The following is a 14,504-nucleotide window of genomic DNA, read 5'->3' as shown; positions in this document are numbered from 1 at the left end:
AAATGTCTAATCAGATGGTTTTGATCTTCTGTCTGTGTAATGTCATGTCAAACTGTTAGCGTGTTATCTAACGTTCTAGTGCGCTGTAGATTAAAAACTGCTATGACTTTTCAATAAATAATCTCCAGTGCCTTAAATATAATTTCACAATGAATGGATGCAGTAATATTGTGGGTGTTGTCACTGATAGGCTTCTGTCATTGCTTCATGCAGTGTGTTGTCATATTTCCGTGACAGGGGGGTGGGGCTCACTAAACCTCCTCTGATTGGTTGTCTCAGATAGGCAAGGTGTCTGAAACAGAGAGTTTCCAAGCTCTCCAGGATGTTTTTTGGGCTAGTATATAGAAATAGGTCAGCCAATAATGGTCAAAGTTCATGGTGTCTGGAAAACACTGTTGTTATTCTATCAGTGACTCAGACATTACATTAAAAACACTCAAAATAACTAATTTTTTTGTGAAATTAATAATCAAAATTGCATGCTTATTTGCATTAATACTGGCAGTATATAATTTTATACAGTATATTCATGTTTGTGTTTTATAATGTACGTTCAAAATCTAGATCTTTCACCACATAGTTTTAAGAGCTATATCCTATTATATTTCTCCTGTAACGCTCAATTATGTTCTCAATATTTTCTAGGAGCAATGAAGCGTCATATAATTCAGAGATCAACCTTTCTGCTCTAATTGTGATCTGCTCTGAGGGAAAACTAACAGCTGAGTCTTTACATGCCAAATATACATGTATAAATCAGAATAAAGCTAACATCTTTCTAGTCTATAAAAATGCTTATATTAGTGCTGTCAAATGATTAATTGCGATAAATCGCATCCAAAATAAAAGTTTTGTTTACAAAATACATGTGTACTGTGTATATTTATTATGTATATTTAAACACACACACACATTTAGAAAATATTTACATGTATATATTCATAATTTATATTATATAAATATATTTAATATATAAATAACACATTTCCCTTAAATATATACATGCATGTGTATGTATTTATATATACATAATACATATACACAGTACACACACATATATATTATGTAAACCATAACTTTTATTCTGGATGCAATTAATAGTTTGACAGCGCTAATATACATAGTAGCAAATAACATTTCTTACCATTGTTTCTGCAGTCAGACTGAATCTACTACAGATCTGCAGATGGTGGGTGGAGAGTTTACACTAGGTTTAACATGTCTATTTGGCAGCTTGCAACCAATGGATCTGAGCTGCAGGCAATAGGACGTTTAAGCTGCAGTGTGCACTAAACAGCACACAACGTCTGCAACAGCAAATCCATTTCTTGTGTTTTTTTGTTTTTCTCTCCTGGATTTATTCATCTGAAAGGTAAGCAATGCATGCATTGTTCTGGATTGGAACTCTTTGAAAAACCCTCAGGCTGCCTCAAAACCAGTCGCCTATACAGCATTTCTGGAACGAGAGACTGATGTTTTGAAACGTCAAGTTAACTGATTGAAAACGTGAAGTAAGGCCATTTTTAACCCAAATTAAACGTTTCACACTTGTAATTTCGAATCCGAATTTGAAAATCCAAATTGTACAAATTAATGCCAGAACTATAGGCGAGATGTTAGCAACAGACAACCAATCATAAACCCCTCATTGCTTTATTAAGTATTCGTGCACATTCGCCGAAATAGTTGTATAAGGTAACGTCAAAAAGTTATGTCCGCTCATAAAAGTTCATAAGATTTGAAAGTGTATGAAACTTTCATAAACTGACAGTCAAGCGTCTCGCGTGCTCTGCCTGTCTGACACCCATCGATTATATTAATCCCGTCAATAAATAACGTAAACATTTCCCTCCTACAGGTTTGCAAATAGACAAAATTGTGAACTGCCGAAACCTGACTACACAGGAGCCCCCTCCAAAACCCAAATCAAACGTGTTTTCTTCAGACTTCGCAGCTCTCCGTTTGTTTGGCTCATTCACGCATCTGCAGTTCTGAAGTTCGCCACAGCACAGCTGTGTTCGTCCACATGCTCAGTCAGCAAACAGCCATATTTGAGCACCAGTTGCTCTGTTTATGAACCTATTTAACAGCAGTCTCACACTCTTAAGACTTGAGCTCTTTCAGTAAGTTTTATATAGGTGAGCGACACAAACTGAAGTTACTGAAGTACTGACCTACTTCACACGCTGACTGCTTTATGGTATTGTTTATGTTTTTTTCAGTACATACCATATCTGTTTTACAAAACGCGTGAATTGTGTTTGAAACGTTGACTGTTTTGCACGTTATTATTCTTTATTTAGTAAGTAGTTGACAATTTCATCGTGTTTGCATTGCATACGTTTAGAGTTGCAAAAATGCTTCAGCATAGATTTTGCATCATGTTCTGCAAAGACAAGTTGGTCATTATTTCTAAGTGATTGGTTTTGTTGGAGTAAGGCTGAATTTTCTGTATTCAAAACATTTCACATGACAAAGCTGCACTAAGACTTAGAGTAAGCTGACTCACAACTGTGTTAAGAATGGAATAAAGAGAAATTATACTTTTAGTATTAGATAAATGAATGAATAAATAAGTACATTTTAGTTTTTAATAGACAAGTCAAATTGCAACTATTTAATATAATCCATATGTATTATTTGAAGGGGAAAACCTTTTTAAAAATGGGCAGATGTTTATTCTCTGACAGATACTGATATAGATAGAATAAATAAATTAATTAACAAACAAACAATGTGACATAAAAATAGGCCCAGCACTGAACTCTGAGGGACTCCTTTACAGTCTATTAACATTTTGTAATAAAAGTATGTGTTTATGGTCTTGTATCGTTGCAGGGGCCATGGCCTTCTTGGGAACAGCAGCACGGAGGGTGATGGCATGCCGACAGTCCCTCACGCCCCTCTGCCGTGCCACCACCCGCTGCTATAGCTCCCAATCGACACACATCACAGAGAAGAGCGTCCCCTATGAGAAGACACTCAAACAGGAAGATGGCCTCAGTGGGCCCACCAAACCGCTGCCGAAGTCTGCAGATGTTGTGGTGATTGGAGGAGGAAGCCTGGGCTGCCAGACCCTCTACCACCTGTGTAAACTAGGCATGACCAATGTAGTTCTGCTGGAGAGGGACAGATTGACTGCAGGCACCACCTGGCACACGGCAGGTATTGCACTTTGTTTACTTTGTGATTAGAGATTCTTTCTGTGCTCCAAAAAATTAAAAAAGTATACATTAGTTTTGCTTCAGTGCTTAATGTGGGAAAAAACAACCTAGGTTAGGTTGCATGTGCACAATGTAGAACATTTCATTTATGTTGCAAAGTAGATTTAATTCCTCACTTGTACAGTGTAGTTCAAGAGTTTTCACCATGAATAGGCTTACAGAGTTGGTTTTGTAATAGTTAAAGCCAAATCCTTGGGCGTAGCAGTCTGTCAAACACAAATAAGATCCAGCTCGTCTTTTGAATTTTGTTTCTGTTTGTATAATACAATCTTACTACCTTTTCACAGGACTTTTGTGGCAGTTAAGACCTAGTGATACCGAGGTTGAGCTGTTGGCACACACTCGCAATGTGATCAGCTCAGAGTTGGAGGAGGAGACTGGCCTCGAGACAGGCTGGATCCAAAACGGAGGCCTGTTCATTGCTTCCAACAAGCAGCGACTGGACGAATACAAGCGCCTCATGTCGGTATGGCACAAATCCTAGACCTCACATCTTGCCAAGAAGGGACTGTGCAGTAAAATTGAAAACAAATGATTTTAATAAATTAATTGACAAGCTTTAATAAATTAATTCTAGCCTTGCCTAGAAAATCTTTAATTTATTAAACATAATGAATGAAATGTGAGTGATTTAAAGATAATCTGATAAGTAAAATACTCATAGATTTTGCATTTCAGCTGGGTAAAGCGTACGGTATTGAGTCATACGTCCTGTCACCTGCTGAGACCAAGGACCTGTATCCTCTGATGAATGTGAAAGATCTTTATGGCACGCTCTATGTGCCTAAAGATGGCACCATGGACCCAGCGGGTACCTGTACCACCCTCTCCAGAGCAGCCACCGCACGCGGTGCCACTGTACGTCTCCATACCCTTTACTTTTTTAAGTGATGCTTAAGTTATTCTATATGTAAGCTAATGGAGCACAGGGGGAATTACTGTATTGTAAGCCAGTGATCTGGTTATGACTAAATGTATGAACTAAAGTTATGACTAAATGTATGAACCATAATGATATGTTTATCATTGATTACAGGTGATTGAGAACTGTCCAGTGACGGGTATCCAGGTTAAGGTTGATGATTTTGGCGTTAAGAGAGTGAAAGTGGTGGAAACTGCTCATGGGACCATCCAAACACCATGTGTGGTGAATTGTGCAGGTCAGAATGATGCAGACTTCACCAGCAGAGGGCAGTCTGTGATAGCGAAATGCCATTTAACACAAGTTTTTCAAAATATCAGTCACTTATTTCATTAAATGATCCATTCCGAAAGCTGATTTTTAAATTATATTTGTCTAAATTACCTTAAAACGTAACAACACTCTTGACCATAGATGAAAAAAAAAAAAAACCCTCATCTAAACACTTCGGAAAGGTTATACTATTTTTAATTTTGTCTTTTCGTCTGAATATCAATATTTGTGAGTTTTACTCAGTTGAAAGAGTTTTGAGGTTAATTGATCTAATTTTGTGTCTCTTGAAAATAGTGTTTATGGCATGTTGTTACTAGTGTTGTTATTTTTAAATGTAATATTTTTTTTGTAATTAATGGGGTTATTATTTAATATTTCTTTGAATTGGATGTACATTTCAGACCTCTTTGCTTTTATTAAAACCTATAGGCTAACTGAGTGAAATAATTTGCTTTGCATTCACAGTGTTGCTATTCACATTTTCAATTAAAATATGGGCAATTAAATATGTAAATATGCATACCTGTATAATCAAATAAATCATGATGAATTTACCTTTCAGACGAATCTCATTTACTGGGATTCTGCTTTGCCTGTTATCAGTTACTCAATTATTCATCTAAATTGTCAAATTAAAATTTTAAATAGAATAGTTGATTAGTATTTTACACAAAATTACCCTTTTAATCATTCAGAAATATTAATAAGAATTATATAAAACGTCATTTCTACGTTCTATAAAAGTATAGCCAGATAGTGGGTAATTTTCTTATTGAAGAGTTCATTTGCAAAAACAGATAACTCAGTTTTTAACAATTTTCAAAAACCATGTTTTTTCATTGTGCATTCCAATTAATTTCAATCAAACTGCAGTTGGGTTATTTTGATTAGGTTAAAAAATAACTAAACTACAGTTAACAAACACAATAAAAACTAGATAACAATAAAAAACATGATTTTTGAAAATGAAAAAGTAAATAAACTCTTCTATTATTTTAATATATTTTTATTTAAATTAGTGCTTACTTATTGATTATTTTACGTAATGTTTAAATATTTTAAGTATATTTTAAAATGTATTTCATTATCAAATCTCGTCAAGTATCTGCTCAAATACTATATAATACAGCAAAATCCTGTGTGTGTTTTTTCAGGTGTCTGGGCCACTAAGTTAGGCGAAATGGCAGGCGTCAATGTTCCTTTGATTGCCATGCACCACGCTTATGTCGTCACAGAAAGAATCGAGGGAATTCAGGTGAGCTTTTAAATGAGTCTAACTGTCCAGTTCAGCACAGCATAGATCTTTAGAATTCAATGCACAGAACACAGCAGACACACTCAAATTCACATCATTAAGAAGAGAAATGCACATATTACAAAACAGTGAAGCGGTAATTTGCATGATTTATTCATTCCACGGTGCATGCAGGGAAACAGAGTCCAGCATCCATTATTGATTGATATGAATGATTATACAAGAAAAAAAATTACAGTACAGTTCCATCACTTTAGTATGCGATATATTGGCTGTAAACCCCGTGTTTAATTCTCTTAAGCACCTGCAGTCCAGTTTAACCATATGCTGCAATAGCACTCCTCCATATTTAAATGAAGTAATTGGCATTATTTTTAGTGCAAATATGCGTCCTATGTTTTGATTTAATGCAAAAGTTTTTTACATTTAGTCATTAAGCATTTTTTATTCAAGTTTAATTTAGCCACTTGCCCCATCCAACTAGTGCTGCACTGATACTGCATTTTACATCTTGTATAAGTGTTTTTGTCTTTACAGTGTCTATAGAAGACTTGTGCTAATTTAAAATGTTACCAAAGAAACCAAGGCATTGTACTAAATTAAATGTGCTACCAAGGAAACCAAAGAAAATGACATGTGTCAGACAAGCATCAGTTAGAATGGTGTGAAAATCATAAATAGATCAGTAATGTTTCACACTAGGTCAGTGGTTTCCAATCCTGTTCCTCGGACCCACTGCTCTGCACATTTTGCATGACTCCCTTATCTGACACACTCATTTGAGTTCATGGAGCTCTTTCCTAATGAGCTGATGATCTGAATCAGGTGCGTAAATTAGGGAGACATGCAAAATGTGCAGAGCTGTGGGTCCCCAGGAACAAGTTTGAAAACCACTGCACTAGGTTACTGTTTCCCAGAAGCCATGGAGTTACATTTATATGTATTTACGTGCAATATTAAAGTATCATTATATATTATGAAGAAATATTAAATTGGGATCAAGGTTGTTTTTTTTAAATAGATTCTTGCGCTCATTAAGGCTGCATTTATTTGATCAAAAATACAGAAATAACAGTAATATTGTGAGAAATGATTGCAGTTTAAAATAACAGTTTTCTGTTTAATATGCTTTAAAATATCATTTATTTCTTTGAAGGAAAGCCAAATTTTCATCAGCCATTACTCCAGTCTTCAGTGTCACATGATCCTTCAGAAATCATTCTAATATGCTAATTTAACATTTAATTTAACATTGTTGGAATAAAAAGTTAAAAAGAACAGCATTTATTCAAAATAGAAATCAGAATAGAAAGTCTTTACTATCACTATCAATTTAACACATCCTTGCTGAAAAAAATAATTTCTTTCAAAAAAATAAAGAAAAAAGTACAGATCCCAAACTTTTGAACAGTAGTGTATATTGCTATAAAATATTTCTATTTTTAATAAATACTGTTCTTTGTAATTTTCTATTCATCAAAGAATCCTGAAAAAAAAAAAAAAAAATGTATCCTGTTTGTAGTGCGGTTTTAAGATATATTTTCTAGACATCATGGCAACTGATATTTATTAAATGAAGTTCAAATGCTGTTTTAATTGGTCATCTCAGGTGTCTGAATCACAGTGAAGATGCTGCTGCTTTTCTGCATTATTTTCCTCAACTTAGCACTCAAAACCGACAAATTTCGTTCAGGACTGATTTTGTCACTGCATTCGCACCGTTACCTGATGTCTGTAATTCCTTTAGTGAACTGTTTTCGAGCCCTATGGTGGCGTCTTGCTCGATTCATGTTACACTGCAGTGGTAAAACACAACAGCGACTGTGGCATTAGCACTTAACTCGCAGCCTCTCTGTGGATTATGCAACACTGTGTGTGTGTGTGTGTGTGTGTGTGTGTGTGTGTGAGCTTGTAGTTTGATGCATGGTTGATGACAGCCGTGTTACTCCTCACAGAGAGGCCAGCAAGTCATCACAGAGAATGAAGAGATGAAAAGTTTGTCATCCACGTGATGTGCTAGTGAAGCTGATTGACCTTTTTGTTTCTGAAGGGACTGTGAAAATGAGAAATAAATAGTTTTTAACATTAATAATAATAATAAATGTTTCTTGAGCAGCAAATCAAGCATATTAGAATGATTTCTGTAGGATCATGTGACACTGAAGACTGGAGTAATGATGCTGAAAATTCAGCTTTGCAACACAGGAATAAATTACACTTTATAATATATTCACATAGAAAATAGTTAATTTAAATTGTAATAATATTTCATAATATTACTGTTTTTTTCTGCATTTTGATCAAATAAATGAAACCTTGGTGAAAAGAAGAGACTTCTTTCAAAAACATTAAAAAACCTGAATTCTTCTGAGCGTTTGAATGGTAATGTGTGACTGAACACACTGCTCGTATCAGCATGTGGTGAGAAGGAGTCATGTTGTTTAGTAAAGCACCATATGGCTGCTGCAAAAAGCCTTGTCATACATGAACATAATGAGCTAGTTCTCTTTTGAAATGATGAGATTTGAAATATGATATGAACTTGTTTTTAAATTCTAAAATGTCTTTTTTCACTAGAATATGCCCAACGTCAGGGACCATGATGCATCGGTCTACCTCCGTCTGCAGGGTGATGCTCTCTCTGTGGGAGGCTACGAACAGAACCCCATATTCTGGAACGATGTAAGTTGTAATAACTGTGTTTACAAATCTGACAGTAAAATAATTTAACCGAGACATAAAAGTTTATTCTTTCCATATTTTTGCGATTATATTTTCTGTCTTTGGTTTGAGTTCCACAACCTATATTTTAGTTCACATATACATGATCACACACTGCTTCTGGGTAGTTTCTACTTACAATTTGATTTGATGTGCATTTCATGTGCGTAACTGATGTTTAATCAAAATCTGTTTCTTGTTAGTGATTCATAATGTACCATATTGGTCATCGGGTGATAGTAATGATTTTAAATGAGCATTGGTCGATATTGGATAATTGTGCATGCTAATTTCTGCCTTTTTAAAATTTAGAATAACTTTTCTATCATCTAAGTAAATTTTTACAAACATTTTAGTCGCATTTTAGTATTATTTATATACATGTATAATATTTATTATTACTGTTTTGAATTAGCTTTTATAATATGTTTTAGTAATTCTGTTATGTGCTTTTGTCATTTTTTTTCTATTTCTATTCAGCTTTAATTTATGCAATTTGAGTAATTGTAGTACTTTAACTCCATTTAGTTGCAAAGGCAAGATTTCTACTTTTAGTTTAAGGTTTTCATCTAATATTTAGGCTATACTTTTATCCGCTTTATTTCAATTGTCAAAAACATATTTAACGATTTTAGAATTAGTTAACAATACCAACTCCAACACTGAAAATGTATGTCCTTATTTTGTGCTACAGGTCTAATTTTATTTTTAGTGATCTTTTATTTGATTATTTTTCAATATCAGCTCATAGGAAATTCTCTCACTGGTAACTAAGTCATAAATTGGATCATTCAGAAATGACCTAATGGCAGAAAAATCCTGATGCATTTGTGTAAGTCTGAAGAATTGGAGTTTTATGTACTCTGTGTGTGTGTGTTTGAGTCAGCTCTTGTTATGTATTTTGCAGTACACCTGCAGTATCACTTTCAGAAGTCTCTTAATGAACTCCTGTGGTTCATATAAATGTGCATATGTAGGTGTTTCTGTCAGTACAGTATTATTTGAGCCGCTCCGTAGAGTTTTGATTGTAAAGGTTTGAGTTTGTATTATATCTCATTCTAATATGGCAAAAGATAAAGGCATAAAAATGCTTAAAAGGGGTCATATGACATTACACCAAATACACAAACTAATGTTATGTTTAGCAATGCAATGTTTATGCGGTTTAAGGTTCAAAAAACACATTATTTTCCACATACCTTACATTATTGTTGCTCCTCTCTGCCCTGCCTTTCTGAAACACGTCGATTTTAAACATTTGGGCGGTGTTATGTGAATCTTCCAACACGGTGATGTAGATTTGTGGGAGCGTGTTTAAATGAGGCATTTAGGAAGGCGTGGATGAGTCTTAAAGGGGTGGTTGACTGTTTTTTTTCTTGGCTTGATTGTGTTTATGGGGTGCAGTCTTAACGTGTTAAAAAAAAAAACGCATTATTTTTCACATTATTTACCTTTATTCTACACCGCTCTGTCCCTTCTCCTATAAACGCTCTGATGATTTCCTGCTTTTATGAAGCCCCTCCCTCAGAAATATGCGATGGGCTCAGATTGGTTAGCTGGCTCAGTGTGTTGTGATTGGCTAAACCGCCTCTAGTGTGCGTCTAAATGTCCCGCCCCTCAGCTCAGCGGCATGTGCTCTGGTTGTATTGTAAACAATGACGTCATCTATATTGCTTATCAATTTGAGCCCGATTGAGACGCAGAGAATATTAGTGAAGAGGATCGCGCAGAACCTGTGCAAGCACGGCTCTCAATGGTATGTTTTTTGTTTGTTGTTGTCTCATACTTATAGATACGCTGTTATTTGTAAATGCTACTGCTTATGTTAGCTTTTAATATACGGTTTTATCCTGACACCAGCCATGGCAACCGTCCATGTTTAACGCTTCTTATGGCTATGTGAAAATAAGAAATTTGCAGAGATTGTTTATGCTCAAACAGCAACATTACACACTAACTAATGTTAAAAAATCTCTTCACGTCGTTTCTCAGTTTAGGCTTTAACTGCTTTAACTTTAGTGTTTATTTAGTATAATTTATATACTATTATTTTTTATTATTTAGTATAATTATATACTACTATTATTTTAGTTTCATTTTAATTTTAGTTTTTTGTCATTTTGTTGTTGTCATTTCTATAATTATTTATGTCTACATAGTTTTTATTTATTTTTTATTTTTAGTTTATTTTGTTTTACTTTAGTATTTCAAATTAAACTAAATGAAAATGAAAATTAAGTATTTTTTTATTTTATTTTATTTCAGTTAATGTTCATTTTATTTCAAGTAATGGATATGTATTTTATGGTTTAATTTTAGTTAACAATAATAAACCTACACTAAAAAAAAAAAAAAAAAAACTGGTGGTGAAACCATTTTTACTCAGAAATTGCTAAGAAATGTCACAAATGATTATAAAGAAACGGCAAAGAAACTCATTGAATTAAACATGAAACGTTGAAGTAGAAAGATTTTTTTTATGTCAAACATACTTAAATAATAATAATAACTTTAATAAATTGATTTTATGTACAGCTTTAATTCTATTTTTAGTGTATATAGTGGTGGTTGAGGAGATTCCCCCTTTCATGTAAAGTGCCCAGAAAAGTGCTATATAAATGTAATGAATTATTATTATTATTATTATTATTATTATATACTGCATAGAATTTAAGTGTATGAAACAGTATGTAACATTGTTCAGTCCAATCAAATAAGAAGTCGAAAAGGAGATTTAATGTAACCGATATGGGGCTCATAGCACTAATATCAAATTAATTTGTCAAGAAAATTGCATACTGTGCACAACATACTGCAGAAATGTTAAAAAGTATTACTGTACAGTAGTGTGATATTTCATACGTAGCGTGTGAATGTTTGCGAGTGCTTCTGTCTACAGATGTTCCGGTGTAACGATGTCTGGAGATCAGGCTTTTTACCCCGTCGCCTCCCATTTGACCACATTTACACTGCATTGCCTTTAAATGATCTCTAGCCAGCAGTATTCTGTGTGTAACAAAACTTTCTCACTAAATTCACCCTCTGTCAGCTCACACTTTCACTAGAGAAAGCAACAGTCATGCTATGAAACAGTGGATCAATATCTTAGGGAAGTGTGAAGAATTTGAGAAATTCTTAATGAGACTCTGTGAAGCCTGGCCGGGTTCTCGGCACATGCAACCTCTACAGTTTTATTTTTACACTTCAGTCTGCTCTACACCGGCCCCATATTCTCTCCATTTTTGTGATCAGCATTTCATCAGCTGTCAGATTGCTCACACTGTCTGCTGCTTCTTTCCCATGGTTTCGAGTTCGTTGACAGTCCCCTGTGGCAGCGAGAAGACTGTGACAAGCAGAGGACTTTGCTTAAATAAAATTACAAATTGAGAAGTGTTCATGGTGGAAACATGCTTGTTGTGCCAAGAAAGTGAAGTTGGAGCTAAGCAGATAGTGGGAGGAGGTTCAGTCTGTTCCATAAAATTAACATGAAATCAAAACTGACTCTATAAAAGTTCTTAATAGATGTCTTATTATGCTGTAAAGATTAAAACTGACTTCACTATAATAGATATAGATGTAATTGATATATAACTTCACTGTAATATATATAATATATATAAAGTCAGAATTTGCCAGATATAAACTCACAATTGCAAGATATAAACATAGAATTCAGAGAAAAGAAATCTGTATTGTGAGATACTAAGACTGAATTGAGATATCAAGTCTGAATTGTGAGATGAAAGTCTGAATTGTGAGATGAAAGTCTGAATTGTGAGATGAAAGTCTGAATTGTGAGATGAAAGTCTGAATTGCGAGATGTAAAACTAGAATTGCGAGATATAATGTCCAAATTGACAGATATACTCCAAATTGCAAGATATAAACTTCAAATTGCGAAATACTCAGAATTGAGAAATGTAAAGTCCGAATTGCGATATATAACATCTAAATTGCGAGATATAGCATCTGAATTGTGAGATATAACATCTGAATTGTGTGACATAAACCCAGAATTAGAAATGTAAAGTCCGAATTGCAAGATAAAATGCCCGATGTAAAATCCACATTGCGAGATATGTCCGAATTGCACAAATTACAAGCTATAAAATCTGATTTGCAAGATGTAAAGTCCGAATTGCACGATGAAATGACAAATTACAAGCTATAAAATCTGAATTGCAAGATGTAAAGTCCAAATTGCACGATGAAAGTATGAATCACAAGCTATAAAATCTGAATTGAGAGATGTAAATCCAAATTGCGAGATACAACATCCAAATTGCAAGATGTAAAGTCCAAATTGTGAGAGATAAACTCGCAGTTCAAAGGGGCAAAAAAATCTGAATTGTGAGATACAACGTCCGAATTGTGAAACTCAGAATTGAGAAATGTGAAGTCCGAACTGCGAGATATAACATCTAAATTGCAAGATATAACATCTAAATTGTGAGCTAAAACGTCTGAATTGCAAGATGTAATGCTTGAATTTCAAGATGTAAAATCCAAATGGTGAGATATAATGTCCGAATTGAAATGTAAAACTTGAATTGCGAGATGTAAAGTCTTGAAAACTTGCATGATGAAAGTATGAATTACAATATAAAAAAATCCTAATTGAGAGATGTAAAGTCCAAATTGTGAGATATAAATTCGCAATTCAAAGGAGAAAAAAATGTGAATGGACCTTTTTCACATTTGCGGGTTTCTCGGCAGCGGAAGTCATCATAGTTGGGTTAACTTCAACAGCAGTGAATGGGAGAGTACCACAAATATATTTTTTTGCATTCCCATTTGCTCAAATAGCAAAAGAAAAACTCTACGATAGTGTTTTCATGACTTCAAAAAAAAAATTGAGAGGGACTGATAATGGCACTCATAAGAGAAAACGATGTCAAATTTACCGTCCCTTCCATAGACGCTGCATTAGAAACACCCTCACATTAGCGTTAACTAGTTACTTTGAAATGCGATGCAAAAGTGATGTAATACAAAGTATAGTGTTATAAATGTACATGCATTAAAAAAAAACTAAATCAAAACATAAGAAACTTTAGAGGATTTATGATGCTGATCTTTACAGTCTTGTGAAAAAAGGGTCCATTGTGAGATAAAAAGTTGTAATTACATTTTTAGTTTTTTATTCTGTGGCAGAAACAAAAAATAGAATTGTGTGATAAGTAAAGTCTTTTAAGTCTGAGTTGCTTGGAAAAAAGTCTATATCTCGTTTATATCTCGCATTTCTGTCTTTTGTGGGACTTTTTTGTGATAAAGTTGCAGTTACCTTTTTTTTTTTATCCTGTTGCAGAAACGGGCTTCTTTTAAAACTCCAAACACGCAGATCCTCCATAGGGTTTAGCAAAGGGTCAGTTTAACATGATTGGTGGCACATATGTTACATCTCAGTGACATGTAATCATCCAGTAAGACCTTCCTCCTGAATCATAGATTCAGTGCTGGATTTATGAGCTTTATATGAGATTCAGTGAGCTCATCACTTCTGACCAGGTCACTCCATTATTGTGACTATTAAATTGTGTATTTGTTCTGTAATCCTGCAGGTGTCTGATAAGTTTGCCTTCAGCTTGTTTGATCTGGACTGGGATGTCTTTATGCAGCACATTGACGGTGCCGTGAACAGAGTACCTGCTCTGGAACAAACTGGAATCAAATCCACTGTCTGTGGTCCAGGTACATGAACACATACACATGGACAAATGCATCAAATGATACAGATATTTATATTGCAGTGCAAAGTTTAGTGTATTTCTGTAGTTGTAGTATCTTTATCAGAGCATAACACAGACTTTATGACAGTGAGTTTGATCTCGCTGTGCTCTGCTAGTCCATCTCACCAGGTGATTCGCTAAATAGGCTGCCAGTCAAATGACTCTGCACTCTGAATGGCTGATTTGTCACCATTCCGGCTCTCTCCAGAGATTCAGTCAACCTTTACTGGCTGTAATAAAAGATGACAGGTGTGAAATGCCGCTAACACACTGTAGTGGCTGTCGGTCACTTGCAGACGGGTTTCGGGTCAGTGGATGAGCGCTCCTCAAATCACTTTAAGAGAGTGCTAGCAAAGACTCCATTCACCCACTCGTCAGCT

General features: G+C 34.6%; 1 protein-coding gene across 4 annotated transcripts in view; it reads left to right on the top strand.

Moving 5' to 3' along the window:
• The first annotated feature begins 1,226 nt into the window (after positions 1-1,226).
• The window catches only part of sardh (sarcosine dehydrogenase), a 61,572-nt gene continuing 48,294 nt past the window's right edge, over positions 1,227-14,504 (top strand). Inside the window, exons 1-8 of one of the 4 annotated variants that reach the window (XM_058789556.1) lie at positions 1,227-1,372; positions 2,839-3,165; positions 3,512-3,690; positions 3,903-4,082; positions 4,261-4,384; positions 5,574-5,674; positions 8,252-8,356; positions 13,957-14,086. In XM_058789556.1, coding sequence (XP_058645539.1) covers positions 2,844-3,165; positions 3,512-3,690; positions 3,903-4,082; positions 4,261-4,384; positions 5,574-5,674; positions 8,252-8,356; positions 13,957-14,086 — 1,141 coding nt within the window. In that variant the 5' untranslated portion in view covers positions 1,227-1,372; positions 2,839-2,843. Of the gene's footprint in view, positions 1,373-1,932; positions 2,201-2,838; positions 3,166-3,511; positions 3,691-3,902; positions 4,083-4,260; positions 4,385-5,573; positions 5,675-8,251; positions 8,357-13,956; positions 14,087-14,504 lie in introns of those variants that run through there. The other 3 variants (XM_058789558.1, XM_058789557.1, XM_058789554.1) reach the window with 3 other exon arrangements.

The sequence above is a fragment of the Onychostoma macrolepis genome, chromosome 10 (assembly GCF_012432095.1).
Source record: "Onychostoma macrolepis isolate SWU-2019 chromosome 10, ASM1243209v1, whole genome shotgun sequence".
Lineage (NCBI taxonomy): Eukaryota > Metazoa > Chordata > Actinopteri > Cypriniformes > Cyprinidae > Onychostoma > Onychostoma macrolepis.
The sequence above is the reverse complement of the archived record's forward strand: the minus strand, read 5'-3'. Positions and strand labels throughout refer to the sequence as shown.